The 19,426-nt window shown below is 42.9% G+C and overlaps 1 protein-coding gene across 6 annotated transcripts in view; it reads right to left on the bottom strand.

Annotated features, from left to right (window-relative positions):
• dnm2a (dynamin 2a) overlaps positions 1-19,426 on the bottom strand; it is a 48,176-nt gene that overhangs the window by 19,129 nt on the left and 9,621 nt on the right. For 3 of the 6 annotated variants that reach the window (XM_060855123.1, XM_060855122.1, XM_060855120.1), the window contains exons 3-11: positions 17,620-17,769; positions 15,807-16,010; positions 15,129-15,227; positions 7,331-7,491; positions 6,504-6,646; positions 5,308-5,443; positions 5,074-5,141; positions 1,725-1,863; positions 101-187 (exon numbers count right to left, since the gene is read on the bottom strand). In XM_060855123.1, the coding sequence (XP_060711106.1) occupies positions 101-187; positions 1,725-1,863; positions 5,074-5,141; positions 5,308-5,443; positions 6,504-6,646; positions 7,331-7,491; positions 15,129-15,227; positions 15,807-16,010; positions 17,620-17,769 (1,187 nt within the window). Of the gene's footprint in view, positions 1-100; positions 188-1,724; positions 1,864-3,705; positions 3,845-5,073; positions 5,142-5,307; positions 5,444-6,503; positions 6,647-7,330; positions 7,492-15,128; positions 15,228-15,806; positions 16,011-17,619; positions 17,770-19,426 lie in introns of all 6 variants that reach the window. The other 3 variants (XM_060855125.1, XM_060855124.1, XM_060855121.1) reach the window with 1 other exon arrangement.

Raw genomic sequence — 19,426 nt, forward strand, 5'->3', positions numbered from 1 at the left:
AAAAGTCTTTTCATTTTATGTTGTAACCCACGGTGCTCTCCTTCAGCCTTGGTTATGATGCTACAAAGCCCATTATGGCAGCCAGCAGGTACTCACTGACCTGATCCTTGGTCTTTCCCTCCCGATCTCGGACGTGAGTGGTTACAATCCTCTCCGTCTCCTCGCGCAACCTAGGAAAGGAGTTGAGCTGCAGGAGGAGGAAAGCAGACAGCACTGCAGTTTTCTGAGGTCTAACTCAAGCCAACAGTCACAAACAGGTCAGTACAGTGAAGAGAAGAAACCTGACCAGCTGCAGCAGATCAAATTCACTGAGAAACACAGCAAGCTCATTCACATCACCAGATAATAGAAACCAGCCAGGATGGGAGAAAGCTTTGATTAAAACTGCACTCGTTGCTGCACAAACTGACCTGGGCCAACATGGACCATTTAAATGTAAGGGCCAAATATGGGTGATGTCCAGCTTTATTCAAAGCTTCATTACAAGCAAAGCAATCAGATAGACAGCAGCCCGACAAGACCGAGATAAAGGAGTATTAAGGACAGCACATACAGACTGAGCAGGCAGACTCTGTGGGACAGAGAATATAGAGTAAAAATTGAGCAGTAATCTCTTGAAAATAGTGGCCCAAGCCCAAACTATGGGAACAGGCAGAGCAGGAAACCCTAGATCAGAAGAGTTGTGAACAGCAAAAATGAATCAGAGCAGACTAATTGGAGATATTGACAACAGAGAGAACAGCAAGTGGTCAGGTCAATGAAGAGGATGCGGTCTATCAACCTGACCATTCAGAAAGCTCAGTGAAGACCACAACCTAGTTACAGTACAATGGGGAGAACACTCATTCTCATTCCACTAGAACTAGGAAAGGCAAGTTCTGTAAAAACAGTTTAAACTTCTTCATTTGGAGAACAGAAAGCCCTCAGAGCTGCAACAAAATATTGACATCAGCTGAGACAGGATATGCAAAGATAAGAATCATATGAAATTCTGATTTTGGTTTGAATGAAACTTAGAACCTTGGATTTCAGTGAACTGCCAGACTATAGCACCAAATAATAACGAACATTAAGGCTAACTTTGGAGCAATCAAAATGGGAATGCTTAATAGATTTAAAATCTGGAATACTACACTTTAATAACTGAGCTATAGAAATAACTCTATGCTGTTATGGAGTAGGTTACAGACCCTTGTGGGAGATATTGAGTCTGCATAATGTAGACAGGTTCATCTGTTGTTGACCCGCCTCCTCTAACTCGTTCTCCAGACTCAGGCTCTTGAACACCACCACCTTTACATCCTGGTTCTCTGTCACCGCCCCCCCCGCCACCCCAACCACCTGCACAACCTTACACCCTAGGTGTCCTCTCACCCCAATGCCACAAACTCTGCCCCAGGTTCTGATTTCACTCTTGTTTGTGTCCCAGTTTACAAATCCCTGTCACACTGGGTCACCTTCCCTCCCTCCACAAATATAACGCGACTGACTCTCCGCTGCTGTTGGGATGTGAAGCCAGCTTCTTCAGGAGGTCAGCGATGTGGCAATGCCCACTATCAAACAGTGTGGTTAATGACACAGTTTCCTTTGCACAGTTGATTTGGGGAATCACCTGCTTAAAGGGGGCTCAGAATTGAATGATGATCAGGTGCCCTTTTGGACAGCCTCACTCAGTAGCTCAATCATTGATGGAGGGTCCCACATCAGTTTCAATGCTATCGTACCTTGTCGCTACACTTTCTGATGACAGTCGCCAGCTCAGAGACCACCATATCAATGCACTTCAGGCACGGCTCCTTCAACTTGTGCACTTGCTTTTTCACTATGGCTTCGAATGCCATGTCTGGGGTGAACAGCCCCGTCCTACACAGCAGTACAGAGCAGAGAAAACAGGGACAGGGAAAGATTGGGGTAATGTGGAAACAGAGGCACCAAGAGAGAGCAAGGAAGAGACAAAGAAGTGGGGGGAGAATAAAAAACAAAAATAGACAGAGAATGCAAGAGAGTTAGCATGTCCATGATCAAGATCAGCAAACTGAACCAAGGCATACCATGTCAGTACTGTGGGGTCTCTGAGAAGATATTGTGCAGGCTTCAGGAATAGGGAACAATTTTGCAATTAAATACAGAGCACACTTCCCACCATTAACATTTCTTTTGCTGTTCTAGCACTTCAGCCACAAACTGTTTCCTGGGCCTGGGAGAGAGGACGAACTCCCTTCAGTCTCCAAAATCCACATAATGAGACAGAGTCTGAAGTGGAGAGACTGCCGCAGGACACAAAGCATGCTGTACCCTTGGCCCATTACCTGGAGCCTCAGCATGACTGGTTCAAAGGCAGGGTGTGTTATAGAAACGGTTGCCTAGCCCGGCTCTCAGCACTCACACACAGCCCAGACTGCTCAGTTTGCTTATCCCTGTTTAGTAATGCATGCATCATTATTTCTGACAAACCATTATACATGCTGTGTGTTCCTTTAGCTTGGATTTTTTTTTGAAGGGGATAAGCAGTGTCTCAGGTGATTGAACAAATTAATGCAGCTTGGAAATTAACAAACAAAAACTGGAAGAAAGAATTCAAGTCCTGGTACCAGGAATAACTTATTTGGAACCTGTTACAGCAATGTGCATAAATATTGATAAGGTAGCATTTGTAATTAGTCACTCCAGGCATATAAAACCAAATTGATTTCAGGATTGGATTGGCCTGGCCTGGTTAAAGGTCTCACTAACTGAAACTAAATAACTACAGCTGTTGGACTAGTTCCAACAAGCTTTAACATACACTGCAGCAGAAGAATATCAGTCCTACATCCCTTTATAGCCCCAGCTATAAAACTTCAGATGTTTGCAGTCACTCATCTGCAACAGCAAGATGTTACGTGCATCACTCCAGGAGAGAATCAGGGTTTTTCCAGAGTCCCAGGGCTGGGGCAGCTGAAGGAACACACAGCCAATTTAATGCATTACTGTTTTCACAACAACTCCCAATTCTGTACCAGGACCAAAATATTTGGGAGGTCGAACAGTAAATTCATCAAATTAGCATTATCCCAACACACAAAAATACTCAGTCCCCATCAACACTCAGGAAAATTCTCTTGGTCTAGGTTCTACAGTAAAACACATTTAAACTGTATTACATCTCTATGCATTTAAGAAGAGGACAGGAGCACCAGTAAATCATGGAGCTTTGTCTAAACATCAGTACCCACTGTCCCACTGTGCTCACACATTACCGAAAGGCACAGGCAGACAGAGGAACTACACAAACAACAAAACGGTGTGGAGTAAGGAGTGAAATATGGGGTTTGGGGGATGTCCACACAAAGCAGGATTGGGTGGAGATGGAGGAAGAGAAATGTTAGACAGAGCAGGGCTTGGGGGGAGGAGAGGTACAATAAGTAGCCCTGTCCCAGTCTCTCTATCTCTCTTCTCTCTAAAAGAAGGCCCTGTTAACCAAAGTGCTACACTGAAAGGACTGATGGACTTATTCTGCCAACTTGGTTCTTTTGTCCTCTGTCATCTCCAACTAAAAGCTGCCCCCACAGTGCGTGCCAAGGCTGTAGGTTGATACAGCTGCATGTTCCTCACCCATGCCCTAGGTGCTCCTCTCACCCAGCAGACAGTTTAAATGTTAGATCATGCACACACAATGACATTTTAAGCTGCTGGTTGCAAGGCAAACCTCCGAGGCAGAGATACCTTGAGTGTGCACTGTCTGACAGTGTTTACCAACTCCTGGATAACCATGTCCACACACTTCAAACACGGTGCTTTCAGCTTCACCACCTGCTTTTTCACTATTGCGTCAAATGCCAAGTCTGGGGTGAAGAGCCCCGTTCTACAGCCGGGGGAAGGAGAGATAAAAAGCAAAACAAAAAGGGAAAAGCACGTCAACACAACACAAGAAAGAGCACAAGACCCAGCTCAGTCTCTACAAAGCATTTATTTGGATGTTGACTATTTCCCAAAAGTGTTGGGTTTTGGTTCTACAGAAGGGTCAGTTTCAGGCGACGACAGTATGATTATTTCACCATGTCTAAGGTAGATCCACCACATACACCCATATAGGCAGGACAGGGACTGGTATTAATCAGACACACATACATATAGCCATTAGGAAATTGGGGGCAATTAAGACCTTTAGTTGGATTTAAGGAGCATTGTGAACATTGAAGCACATCACCAGACTGCAGACACATTCCAAACCTTCAGAAAGACACTCCCCAGGATGCACTACACATCCCACCCCACCTGGTGACAGTGCCCTGCCCCCAGTCTGCCTCAGTGCCTGGGTCACACACAGTTTCCTAAAGTTTCTGATTCCCACCTGATCTAAAAGCTGAGCTTGCATCAAATCAGATCGAAAATGAATTGTTAAACAAACAAAGCTGACACAAACAGAGCAAATATAAAACAAGGTGTTAAACAAGTAGAAGAGGTGAGATGGGAAAACTTCCACAGATTATTTGTCCTCAAACCCAACGATCAGAACAAAGTTTGGAGCAACCCTCCCAACCTCGAGTTATGCAACTCCTTCCTGAACCTACCTTAAACAGTGTTTACATAAAGTCATTCTACACAGCACTGTACACAAAACTTTACTGTGACTGAGCATTTAATTGTAAGCATTTTCATTGAACCCTACAGATAAATATAAATCACTCACAGAGTAAATCTTGAACACAAACAATAGATGCAGTCTACACCCTATTCAAACAGCAGCACTACACAATACATGGTAATGAGTTGGCAATGTTCCTACTCTGTGACTTGGGTGCATAGCCATACAGGCCCATGTTTAATTTACACACCATGCAAATAGGTTTAATGCAATAGTATACTGAAAAAAACTGGGCACAGACTGAAAAAAATTTGTTATCAAGGGAACCCTGGTCAAATCACTGCAGCATTTGCTGGGTAGACAGTGCACTGGTACAACCTGTTTGAGTACCTCTCCTGCTGTACAGTACCTACTCCTTTTACTTTCACACCCTACACCAGAGTAAGAGCTTCATTTACATTATCCTCCTTCAGCTATTGCAATTTTATATGGCCAACAATACTTGCCTGACACCATGGATATTTTTAATTGCGTAGCTGATTTCTCTTCGTAGCTCCTTCTCATCAAATTCCATCTGTACAGGAAATATAAATCAACAGTTACAATTGTCAGCAACTAAGAGATAAAGAAGAATGCAGGTTGACAAGAATACACTTCAGTTAACAATAAACCTCTGTCTCCTACCATCAAGATAATTATCAACATTCCCCATACCATCCACTGTTCCAGGAACACCTCACCTTCACTAGCTCAAATGGGAATCGTTCATGGAAGATGCGGTTAATTCTTGCACCTCCAGACAACTCCACTGTATCCACCTGGTCGCCAGAGCCTTCGATTCGCTTCTCAAAGTCCACCCCAAATTGCTGCACCATCCTAAGGGTCAGAACACCAGCATTGAAAGAGAGACTTATACTCCACACACAATCACAATTGCTTGTAAATGCAGTGATTTTATGCAGGCAAACATGACTGTGATTTTTCACAATATGCTCTGATAGATATCAATAAGATTGAGGGTGTTAATCACGGGAGGAATGTTGATCAGAACCACAGTGCCACACATCATTCACCTGACCAAGCAGGCAACATCCTATCATAAAGACCAGCACCTCGCGTGGACAATACTGCTGTAAATCTCAGTTTCAGATTATTCCAGAGTTAGACTTGACCCCACAACCTCCTGATTCACTAACAGAAAGCATGGAACTATTAAGGCACAATAAGTTACACTGTCCATTGTTTTCACGTCATCAGCCATATAATCCCTACCGTGTGGAAGCACGCCATCTGAACAGCATCCCACCCAGATCCACTTTCCTACCCTCTGTAACCCTGCATTTTCCCATGGCAAATCCATATAGCCTGAACATTCCTGGACACTATGGTCATGCTAAGTTGCCCAATCAACCTAAACTGCACGTTTGGACAGTGGGAGAACATCAGAGCACCCAGAGGACCCATGCAGACATGGGAAGAAAGTGCACATTCCACAGTTGCCATAGAGTAGAATCTGGGTCCCTGATGTTGTAAGGCAGCAGTGCTAACCACTAAGCCACTGTGCAGCCCAAGCTGAAAAGTGGAAAAGGTTTTCATAGCTTGAACTGGAGTGCCTTAAGAGGTTGACAGCCAAATCAAGGAAGTGAACTTGCTGCTCGAGATGAATTACACAACACACCATTAATTTCAAGTGTGCACTGCAGTGGGCTGTGAGCAATATCAGTTATTGCCCAAATACATCCAGACATTAAATTGCATCCTGATCATCGCAGCTCAGAGTGGCATCACTGTATCAGTTTCCCAAAAGGGAGAATGCACAGCCAACAGGAAAGGGAGGAGACACAAAGATGGGTAACACAGGAAATGGAGAGAACAACAATGGCCAAATGTCCTTCAGTACAGTCCATACACTGCAAACCCACCCTGCTCCACTTACTGGAGGAGTGCCTTGGTTTTTCTGGTGGGATCATCTGGTCGGAAATTTTTATATTCCTCAACCTCCTTCTCCAGGGATAGCATCTGACTCTGTAACTTGTTCCTCAGTGTGGGCAAAGTTTCACGGATGTGGTTTGTCAATTGCTGGGTTACAATAAAATGGAAAAATAATGAACAGTAAACTGCAGCAACATAAGCAAAAACTAGAAGATGGTGCTCACTTCATCTACTGCCCTTTTGTAACACCCATCAATGACAATATAGCAAATAGTCCTCCGTCCCAAACTCTGATCATTTTTCACTTTTGGGTCACACAGTTCAATGTGTTAGCAAAAGCTATTCAAATATGTCTGGATTTTGCCCCAACAGAATTAACTAAACAATGTCACCATCTTCAGAGCACAAATAAAGGGAAGGGTCAAAGAGCAAGTTATAAATATTAGCCAGTCTCCAGCTTCCACACAAATTCATCAAGACTTAGCTCTTGAGTCAAGGCGCTACCAGATCCCAGTGCAGCACCCACACAGATCAACTTCGTGACATAATCATAGTCATGGTTTCAGTAACCATGCTGTAACTCTGGCAGGACACTACTGATGTCACATTCAGTAGAAACACTGAGCTGAAGCTCATTGAAACTCCAATAAAATGAAATTCTGGGCTTTTGAATGAGCAAACAAAATACAGTGCTATATCCCAGTGCCCGATCAGTGCCTTTAAGAACAAAGATGCGTCAAAGCATTGGGAGGTTATGGGGGGTGGGGGCCATGTACCAACGACAGACGAGAACAGTCAGGGGTGGGAAACACAGCTCTATCAGTCTCTCACCTGGTTCAGTATCTTCTGTAGGTGTGGGGTTCCCATGCGATCAGCCATATGGCGGTATGAGGGGTGAGACAGGAAAAACTTCCTCTCAGCCGCTATAGCTGCACAAATGTCCTTCTTACCATCAATGTCCTTCTGACTTCGGTTCACTACACCAATGTAGCCTGCAAGAAATGGACACAAGAATTACAGCCTCAAGGAGATCTCTCATCTGTGAGAATTGGGTGGTTATGGTAGGAGATTTTAACTTTCCAAACATAGACTGGGATTGCCATAGCATTAAGGGTTTTAGATAGAGAGGAATTTGTTACGTGTGTACAAGAAAACTTTGATTCAATATGTGGATATGTGCCTGGGGGTTAGTGTTGAGCGGTTTCCCGCAGGGCTCTGCGCTTTGTAGTTTTTAGAAATGACTTGGATGAGGAGATTGAGGGATGAGTTAGTAAATTTGCAGATGACCAAAGGTTGGAGGTGCCGTTGATAGTATCGAGGGCTATTGCAGGCTGCATTACAACATAGACAGGATAGAGAGCTGGGCTGAGAAATAGTAGATGAGTTCAACCTGGATAAATGCAAAGTGATGCATTCTGGAAGGTCGAACTTGAATGCTGAATATTGGATTAAAGACAGGATTCTTGGAAGTGTGGAGGAACAGAGGGATCTTGGTGTTCAAGTGCAAAGATCCCACAAAGCTGCCACCCAAGTGGATAGGGTTGTTAAGAAAGCATATGGTGTTTTGGCTTTCATTAACGGGGGGATTGAGTTTAAGAGCCGCAAGGTTTTGCTGCAGCTCTACAAGTCCCTGGTGAGACCACACTTGGAATATTGTGTCCAGTTCTGGTCGCCCTACTGTAGGAAAGATATGGAGGCTTTGGAGAGGGTGCAAAGGTTTACCAAGATGCTGCCTGGACTGGAGGGCTTGCCTTATGAAGAGAGGCTGATTAAACTCATTCTTTTTTCTCTAGAGAGAAAGAGGAAGAGGTAAACCTCAATCAGGTCATAAGGTAATGAGAGGCATGGATAGAGTCAAGAGCCAGAGACAAAGGTATAGGGGGATATCAGGAGGAAGGTTCTTTATGTAGAGTTGTGAATACATGCAATGTGTTGCCAGCAGTGGTGGTGGAAGCAGAGTCATTAGGAACATTTAATCAACTGCTGGACATGCACATGGACAGCAGTGAATAAAGGGGTGCGTAGGTTAGGTTATTTTATTTTACATTAGGATTAATCCATGGCACAACATAGAAAAATACAGCACAGACAGGCCCACTATGTTCTATGGATATACCTACTAGAGAAGGTGCAACACTTGACCTATTCTTGGACAATAATGCAGGATAGGTGACTGAGGTGTCAGTGGGGGAGAACTTTGGGGCCAGTTTTAAAAGAGTGATGGAAGAGGATAAACCAGATCTAAACTGGAGGAAGACTAATTTTTACGGTCTTAGGCAAGAATTTCAAAAACTGATTGGGGACAGATTTTCACAGGTAAAGGGACAGCTGGAAAATGGGAAACCTTCAGAAATGAGAACGAGAGTCCAGAGACAGTATATTTCTGTTAGGGTGAAAGGAGAGGCTAGTAGGTATAGGGATGACTTAAGAAATTGAGGGTTTGGTTAAGAAAAAAGGAAGGAAGCATATGTCAGGTATAGACAAGATAGATTGAATCCTCAGAAGAGTATAAAGGTAGTAGGAGTATACTTAAGTGGGAAATCAGGAAGGCAAAAAAAGGGGACATCAGATAGCTTTGGAAAGCAGAGTTAAGGAGAATCCAAAGAATTTTTACAAATACATTAAGGACAAAAGGGTAACTAGGGAAAGAATAGGACACTTCAAAGATCAGCAAGGCGGCACAGGAGATGGGGGAGATACCAAACGTATATTTTGCAACAGTGTTTACTGTGGAAAAGGTCATGGAAGATATAGAATGTAGGGAAATAAATAGTGATATCTTGAAAAATGTCTACATTACAGAGGAGGAAGCGCCGGATATCTTGAAACACATAAAAGTGGATAAATCCCCAGGACCAGATCAGGTGTCCCCTAGAAGTCTGTGGGAAGCTAGGGAAGTGATTGCTATGCCTCTTGCTGAGATATTTGTAGCATCGATAGTCACATGTGAGGTGCTGGAAGACTGGAGGTTGGCAGATGTGGTGCCACTGTTTCAGAAGGTGGTAAAGGCAAGCCAGGAAACCACAGACCAGTGAGCCTGACCTCGGTGGTACATCCTGAGGGACAGGATGTACATGTATTTAGAAAGGCAAGGACTGATTAGGGATAGTCAACATGGTTTTGTGAGAGGATTCATGAAGGCAGTGTGGTGGACGTGATCTATGTGGACTTCAGTAAGGAGTTTGACAAGGTTCCCCATTACAGACTGGTCAGCAAGGTTTGATCTCATGGAATACAGAACTAGTTCAAAAGGTACAAGACAGAGGGTGGTGGTGGAAGGCCGTTTTTCAGACTGGAGGCCTATGACCCAGTGGAGTGCCACAAGGATTGGTGCTGGGTCCACTACTTTTTGTCATTTATATAAATGATTTGGATGTGAGCAAACGAGATACAGTTATTAAGATTGCAGGTGACACCAAAATTGGAGGTATAGTGGACAGCGAAGAAGGTTACCTCAGATAACAATGGGATCTTGATTAGATGGGCCAAATGGGCTGAGAAGTGGCAGATGGAGTTTAATTTAGATAAATAAGAGGTACTGCATTTTGGGAAAACAAATCTTAGCAAGACTTATACACTTAAATCTTAGTGAGTGTTGCTGAACAAAGAGACCTTGGAGTACAGGCTCATAGATCCTTGAAAGTGGAGTCGCAGGTAGATAGGATAGTGAAGGCGGCGTTTGGTATGCTTTCCTTTATTGGTCAGAGTATCGAGTACAGGAGTTGGGAGGTCACATTGAGGCTGATCAAGTCATTGATGAGGCCACTTTTGGAATATTGCGTGCAATTCTGGGCTCCTTCCTGTAAGAAAGATGTCGTGAAACTTGAAACGGCTCAGAAAAGATTTACAAGGATGTTGTCAGGGTTGGAGGATTTGAGCTATAGGGAGAAGTTGAATAAGCTGGGGCTGTTGGAGGCTGAGGGGTGCCCTTAAGGAGGTTTATAAAATCATGAAGGGCATGGACAGGATGGATAGACAAAGTCTTTTCCCTGGGGTGTGGGAGTCCAGAACTAGAGGGCACAGGTTGAGATTGAGGGGGGAAAAATACAAAAGGGATCTAAGGGACAACGTTTTCAAACAGAGGGTGATGCTCATATGGAATGAGCTGCCAGAGGAAGTGGTGAAAGCTGGTACAATTGCAGCATTTAAACTGCATCTGAATGGGTACATGAATAGGAAGGGTTGAGAGAGTTATGGGTCAAGTGCTGGCAAATGGGACTAGATTGGGTTGGGATATCTGGTTGGCATGGACAAGTTGGACTGAAAAGTCTGTTTCCGTGCTGTACTATGACTATGACTAATACAAAGGCAAGTAAAAACATGGCCATTTTAGTTCAAACCTTTTTCAGCTATTTCTGATCTTGAAATACAGGCTGTTGGTGCTGAGGATTCAAACACTTTCCATTTCATGCACCTACTGCCAGCATCAAACACTCTGGGTCAGGGACAGCATGGGGTTAGATACTGAGTAAAGCTCCTTCTAAACTCTCCAGATCAAGCACTCCCAGGACAGGGTTAGCATAGGGCTAGACACAGAATAAAGCTCTCTCAACACTGCTATAACAATATGTCTCAGCTCCAAACTTCAAAGTCTCCTTCCTTCCTGTAGCACCTCATTCCTCAACCAGTGTCCAAGCAAGTAACCATGAACAGGAGCCCAGCATAGGCCCAATCCTTCTCAGTAAGAGATGGGATAGAAGGAACACCAACAATGACAGCATGAGATAAGATTTCTGATGTACATCAGTATACCTTAAAATACTTGCTTGAGCATACAGAACTTAAACATTGTTCAAAACTCATACAAAGTTGAAGCTTTTTGTCTTGCATTAATCAGGATTGAAATGTAAGAAAATGAACTCTAGAAAGGGAACCATTTTGCCCAGCAAAGGAAGTAGGTTGATTGGATGGACTATGGTTGGTATGGAAATGGAGTAGAAACTGCCATCCTTTGAGAGACTGGATTGCTTGCAGAGATGCTATTACACACGTTGAGACTTGAGAGCGAGACAACGCGCAAGAGGCATGTTGCTGAAACATTTTGGTTTGTATTCATCAGGACAGATACAAGAATGCCAAATTTCAAACTCAGAATCCCGAGTGTGGAAGCAGGCCGTTCAGGCCATTGGGCCCACATCTACTGTCCGAAGATCGTCCAACCCAGATTCCCCAAACGCTGACAACACAGAAAATAGAAACATTTGGCCAGTTGGGGCATTGAGACTTCTCTGCCATTCAATGTGATTGTGGCTGATCCTCTACCTCATCATACGCTCGACAGTCTCTCCGCTTAACCCTTGATGCCTTTACTGTCTAGAAATCAATAAATGTATTCAGTGACTTGTCCTCCACAGTTTTCCATGGTAGAGAATTCCATAGCATTATTACACTCAGTGGATAGATTTAGCTCAATCCAAATGGCCAACTGCTATACCGAGATGTTGACCCCTTGTTCTCGATCTCTCAGCCAGAGGCAAACATCATCCCTGTATTCAAGTTACCCAGTTCTATCAGAATTTTATAATGGTTAAGCAACTCAACTAAGGCACAGGATTTTATTTGCACACAACAGGTTTCTGTGCACAAATGTATGACAGATCCAGCAAGCCCAAATGAGCGACATGAAGTGCTTGACTTATTTTAAATTTGTTGTTGGATTTTAACACTCAAAATCATTCAACTGCCCAATCATGGGATCAAATCAAACTTTGTTCTGAGTTTTGCAAGAGGGGGCTGGTTAATCACAACGTGTATTCAGCCCATCATTGACCCCCAAAGATGTGCTTTTTGATTCAGGGAAAAACGGAGGACTGTAGATGCTGGAGATCAGACAAAATGTGTGGTGCTAGAAAACTACAGCCGATCAGGCAGTATCCGAGGAGCAGGAGAGTCGATAATTCCTGACAAAGAGTTTATGCTAGAAACGTTGACTCCCCTGCTCCTTGGATGTTGCTTTTCCAGCACCACACTTTTTGACTCTACTATTTGATTCAATCAGCCAATAGATACCTGGGGTCATACCCATATCCATCCACAGCATTGCTTGACTGTGTAGTGCGCAGAACATCCACTGGGACTAACAACTGGCAGAAAATCCCACTCATGTAATTACTGAACAGGAGCAACATGAAACCTATCGTTTAAATGTTTGAGAATCTTTGAACTTCCAGGGTAACTTTAGTATTCCAACATTATTCAAAGTGAAGGTATTCTGCTCACTTCTGACATGGAACAATGACCTGGTGTAAAGACCATATCTGTTTATTCTGTATTATTGATTGTGGACTGAAATGGGAAAAGGACTCGTTAAAACCAAAGATAGCAGAAGGGATTGCTGCACTTTCAATGAGCCACTGAAATTCTTTGATTACATGCTACTTTGTTAAAGCAGTGAAGATGGGTTTTATTTAATTCACTTATGAAACATGAGCATCATTAGCTGGGTCAGCATTTATTGCCAGGCCCTGATCCACAATGGTTTTAGAGAGGAAATTCACAGAGGGGCTAGCACCGAGGTTTTTTTTAAACAAAATGCAATTTGACTAATAACTGATTAGATTATGGAGTTGTGACCAGATATGTATAACAACAGCCACCAGCTTGACAACAACGATCTGACTGGTTGCTGGATAACTGAGTGGATGTGAAGCCTTTGGACCCTCCATATAGGGAAGTGATGTGACTTCCTCTCCAGTGAAATACTTAAAGCATGAGGAAAGCCAGTTGATTCTCCCTCACTGCGTGCTGTAAGCTGTGACTTTTATCCAGTGACTATGAACTTTCGCAGTCAACGTACCAATCACCTGTGCCTTCTGCAATGAGGGAAGAAAATCTGGACAAGCTAAAGGATTGCCTCAGTGAACTCTGTGGACTAGGGCTGTTAAACTGCTTTCCGAACTTTTCCCCTGCTAACAACTCCTTTTAGTCTGTTTGAATGCGTGTGGAATTATAAGGGGGTTAGTAGGGTTATATGTTAAATGATTCATGGTTGTGTAGTGTAGCTAGAATCTGTTTATTTGTAACAAAGGGTAATTTTTCTCCAGTAGAGAAACTGTTGTTTTCTGTTAACTCGGGTCTACAGGTACAGGAAATTTTGCATACATTGATCTGATCTTTAACTTTTGTGATGGCTCCACGAACAGTGGGCTCGAGTTTCAGCACACTAAACCAATGAGACATAAACACTGATTTTGGGGGGGGGGGAAATCACTAAAAATTAACTCTGCTTTCTCTCCACAGATGCTGCCAGCTCCAGAGTTTTTCCAGCAATTTTTGTTTCTGATTTCTAGCATCTATATTTGTTTTTTTTCTCTGTGGCACTGACCAAGATGGCCACTGTTCCATAGATAGCATTGACATACACTATTTCTGTGTCAAACTTGCAAGGCTAGCAAAAGCTGGAACACTTTTTACAAGATTGCTGACAAGACCCGCCCTGTAGCACACAGAACCATATGATTCCCAATGTAGTATTGATCATTGATTTGAGCAGACTTATTAAAACAGAACTTGAGAGTTAAGTCATAAGTTTAATGAATTCTTGGAACTGGTCCTATCTGCTCGCATTTGGCTCATACCCCTCTCAACCTTTCCTATTCATGTACCCATCCAAATATCTGTTAAATGTTATAAATGATTTGATTTATTAGTCAAATGTACCAAGGTATGGATGGAACGAGCTACTGGAATGAATCTATCATATATGGCATATGGCAGCACATGGTTATGAATGGCAGCAGATCCAATAGATGCAAACTTGGAACCATTAATGTGTGCATTCTGTCAAAATGTTCATGCTTATTTAGAATGAATGAGTCAGCTCCTTTATTGCATTTACAAATACTTATTGCAAAAGGAACAGGCTCATGTCTTATGCTTTAGGAGTTGATAATTCCCCCTCTTTCTATGGCAACACCTCAGCCGACCAGCGTTTACTTGTCAACCAACCAGCACCCTTCTCCTTGTAATATTTATTTGTTGAGACAGTTTGAAATTTGGCATTGTGTTTGACCTGACAAGTGCAAGACAAAAAAAAAGCTTCAACAACAGGTTTCCCTTTTTAGCAATGCTCAAGCTTTGTACTACCGAGAACATTCTGGCAAGTGTCATTAAAACAGAGAAAATGCATCGATTTTAGAAATGACACTGGAGATTGTGCAAAAACAGTTTCACAAGCCACAAGATCACACAGATACAAGTAAAAATTTGTAAAGTCACAATTGATATTTTTCTTAAGACGGAAGTGAGGGAGCAAGACCTGACAGACTCCTATAAGATTACGTAGGACAGAATTGGGTAGATGTAGAGGATGTTTCTACATAACGCCATGAGGAGCAGCATAGGGCTGAAATATTAAGACTAATAAATCCCACAAGAAACTCAGGAGAACATCTCTACCAGAAAGTAGTGAAACATGGAACTTGCTACCAGAGAAAGTTAACATGGATACAGAAGCAGGGGAAATGTAGATGAGGAAGAAAGGAAAAAAAAAATGACAAGCCAATTGGGTTACTACTGGTATTAGATTAGATTAGATTAAATTAAATTAGGTTCCCTACAGTGTGGAAAGAGAATGCAGCATAAACTCTTACATTGACTAAATAAGCCAATAGGCTGGTGCTGAACTTACCTCTGCGGAGAGGCAGCAGCCGGTTTTCCAGGATATCCCGAGCATCAGTCCCTTCGTCCATTAGATCCAGTTTTGTGATCACACCAATCACCCTCAAACCTGTGAAGAGGAGACAACTTTACAGAATACCAGTCTTCAGACAACAAGGAATAAGTGCATTAGCTTCCATGAAACAAAATTGAAAATGAAAACAATTAAACTTTGCAGCTATGAACCAAAGTTTACCAGCAACCTCTTCAGAGTGCAGTTTAAACATCAATTTCAGTTCTTTCAATCAATAGCTACAGATAGATTTTGTACCTCAGGTAAAGTTATTGTGGAGATTTTGGTCACAGAACTCCAGTCAGCTTGGCACTTATGTACGAAAGCTACACAAACCCTCAGGAAACTGTCTAAAGTTGATCTCAACCAAAAAAGCCATAGAGTACAGATCTGAATTGATTCATGTTCCCAAAGACAGGATAACTCACTTTCCTCTATTACTCACAACACATTTACCTTCCGTCATCGCTCAAGAGAAGCAAATCAAAGATAAATCTAGATTTCTTTTAAACTGTCTGTAAACCATTTACAGTCACTTTAGTGTTTGTTTTCCAGAAAAGATGACTGTCTATTTAAATCAATCTCCATCTTATGAGAGCAGGAGTGCTGGAACCAGGAGAGAAACAGACTTCTTACCTTGTGGGTCAACCTCTTTAGCAAGCTTGAGTGCATCTGAGTTGGCGAGGTCAGAGTTCGCTGGAGTGACAGCCAGGATAAGACAGTTCTCTTTACTGATAAACTGCATTATCATTTCTTTGATCTGGTGTTCTATGTCAGCTGGCTGGTCACCAACTGGAACCTTGGTGATACCCGGTAAATCAATCAATGTCAGGTTTAAAACTAGCAGAAGGAAGTGTAAAAATAATTAGGACCATTTATTTCAGACCAACCAAATAAGACAGTTTCGTGCCCGGCGTGCGCAGGTTTGCATCATTAGCAGCCCTGTAGGAAACTTCTGAGAGCTTAGTGCTGTTCGTGGAAAGACAGGATGTGGGACCAGGTGAGAGCAGAAATGTCACAACCAATCTAAAAGACCCCCGAAGACCCTGAACCCTCAATGCAGTCATCACTAAAACACCAGAATGCAGCTTAGTTCTAGCTCTGCTCTTGTTGACACTGCTCAGCGAAGCTGACTGTAGATTTTATTGATTACACATAGAAATGAGCAGAAGCAGGGTATTTGCCCCCTCTAGTCTACCTCACCTGACATTTAACAAGATCAGACCTGCTTATGCTTTGTATTCCCATCTACCTTGACAACCTTGGACTCCCTTACCGAACAAGAATCCATCCACATCCAGCATTAAAGTATTCAATGACCCCGCCTCCATCCCCTAAGGCAAAGTTCCAGAATCGCACAATCCCCAGACAAAACAAAACCTTTTCTGCCATCATAAAGTGACTATTTTTAAGGCAGTGACTCCTAGTTTTCAACTTACCCACAAGAAACATCCTTCCCCAAGTCAACCGTATCAAGATCATTCAGGATCTTATACATTTCAATCAAGCTACCCCTGCCCTGTTCGAAACTTCAAATGGGATTAAACTAACCTATAAGGGAGAATTTCCCTTTCATAAAGCCATGCTAATTCCTCCTAATTACAGAGCAGTTATAACCCCTTTAGTGATCAATTTGAACACCTTCCCCATAATATCAAGCTAACTGGCCAATGGTTTCCCCACTTCCTGCCTCCATTTATCCCTTCTTGAATAGTGGGGTTGTACTTGCAGTTCAATACAGCCTTTGCAGAAAGTAATGCATCAATCACCTCATACAATCTCTTCTTTTGATACCTGAGAATAAAGTCCATAGGACCCAGGAACTTGTCAGCCACAGCACCACTTCAACAGCAACTGTCATTTCACCAAGTTCCTCCCTCTTTTCTACTTCCTGATTTACAGCTTTTCATGCAACATTTTAGATATCTTCTAAAGTAAAGACGGGAGTGAGGAATGTATTCATTCCATTGGCCAGGGCAGGGGGCGAGGCAGACAAGGGGCATGGTGGTCGTGGTGGAAGAGCTGTGGAGCTCAACAGACCAGCAGCTTTGCCACAGATGTGGGTGGTGGTGAGGTGTGCATGTGCAGGAGTAGCTCCTAGACCAGGGTGGATGCCCCCGGAGAGGACTTTGGACAGCAGCACCGCATGGTGAGGGACTATAAATCACCAGATTGTCGAAGCCCCAAGATAGCTCCAAACTGGCACCAGGCAAGTCAGGGAAGATATTGCAGCCTGCTGTATACATTATTACAATTCATGCAACACTCAACAAGATGCCTGGACCCATCACCATAGCAATGCTGAAAGGGCAACATTAAATGTGGACTCCCTGTACAATTGACAAAAGGCACAGCTTTTAATCAAATTCTCAAGCATCGCTAACAAATTCTATTCTGCAAGATCTCAAATAATCACGTCCGAGACTTGCATCAAACAGGCCATACTCACCATTTGGAGAATGCACTCTCAGGTTGATGGGAATTGGCGAGATTCCTTTATTGCTCCCTGTAACTCTGTCTGTCTCTGCTTCAATTTCCTGTCGAACCTCCTCAAAATCTGTAAACTTCTTCCCTTTGCAGTGCAGAAATTCAGCATGTTCTGCCAGAGAAAGCAAGTCATTATTCTGTACCTATTCTTTGGTATTTAACAAGCCTGCGAACATTGCATAGCATACAATTCTAAGCTCAGTGAGGACATTCAATTCTCCCGGTGATAGGCAAGGTGAGTCTTCAGGTTTTTAAAGCAGGTCACTCAGGACAGTTGGGTCTGAGGGGGAAAACAGGCAGAGTGGAAAAGATCAGTCAATTTGCAAAGGAGACAGAATAGACACCGTATTTGGATTTTAATTTTTAGCTGTCCTGACAACTGAATTAGAGAGATTCTGGGGAGGGGTCACAGTGAGTTCAGTCTCAGAAGCAGTTGGATATCTCTGTGCTGTTAGAGTCAGACTCATACAGCACAGAAACAGACCAGTTCGACCTCAGGCCAAATTCTAGCAGTTTGTAGACAGCTGGGAGTAGTTGTTGAGATGGTTCTGAAGGCTCACAGGAAATCAGGTACCCCTAAATATCTTAGTATATGTGGGAGTGGATTTTTTTAAAGCATGTCACAGTGCTTGTTTTATGCAATTGAGCAGGATGACAGCTCAGGGAAGCACATACTGAAGACCAGCTTGGTGAAGTTAGATGTTGCTGAATAGCTGGAGTTGTATCAGTGAATAATTACTGGAGGACAGGGTTACATGCACATGGGTGTGCCCATATACATGTAGTTGGAGAGAGACGAGTGTAAGGGCAGAGGATTGACCAGAACTGGAGCAACTGGTGAGACAAATCATGATGGATCAGCAAAGGGAATTACAAGCCAGATAGGCAAAACTGGAAGAACTGAAATCCCTTGTGAAGTTTAATGAGGTTGGGTGGCCCACTCTAATGAACGTTTGAGGTCAATTGCTGATAAATCTGTGGGATCAGCCTTGATCACATTCATAATTTGAGGTGCACTGTGGGGTATTTGATCCCAGTCTACTCCCTATGTTAATCATATATTAGTTCCAGCTGTCAGAATATAAGGTGTGTGTGTTTTGGAGATTAAGGTTCACTGTACAATATTAGAACAGTAGTGTTGATCGAACTAAATCGTGGAGCTCGAGATCTCATTCTCTTCTGAGAAACCTTAGGTTCTCAATATTTAACTTCAAAAGAATAAAGGTAACTGGCCCTGAACCAACAAAATTTGTTGAATCATCCTGGAAGTTGATGAAGTTGTAGTCTGCTCTGGGACCATAACTGGACAAAGACTATAATTACAACGTGTAGTCTAATACGATTAAGATCTAACTGCATAAACAACAATCCCAAGCCTTCCAAAAACATTAATCAAATCCCTCCAACTACACTTCACAATAAAATTAAACAGTGGGCTCATTGGTTTAGGGATTTGATTCATTTTTTGATTAGTAGAAAACGCAAGATTTGGAGTTCAAATCATAGGTAAGACCATAAGAAGCAGGAACACGAGTAGGTTCTTTGGCTCTTGACCCTGCACCAATCAAATGGATCATGGCTGAACCAATATTCCTCATGTCCACTTTCCTACCATTCCCCTATAATCCAGGAATCCCTTAATAATCAAGAATCTAACTCAGTCTTAACTATACAAAGATTCAGCCCCCCACAGCTCTCTGCGGCAATGGATTCCAAAGACACTCAATCCTCAAGAAATTCCTCCTCACCTCAGTCTTAAACTAGCATAC

This window comes from Hemiscyllium ocellatum, chromosome 45 (genome assembly GCF_020745735.1).
Source record: "Hemiscyllium ocellatum isolate sHemOce1 chromosome 45, sHemOce1.pat.X.cur, whole genome shotgun sequence".
Lineage (NCBI taxonomy): Eukaryota > Metazoa > Chordata > Chondrichthyes > Orectolobiformes > Hemiscylliidae > Hemiscyllium > Hemiscyllium ocellatum.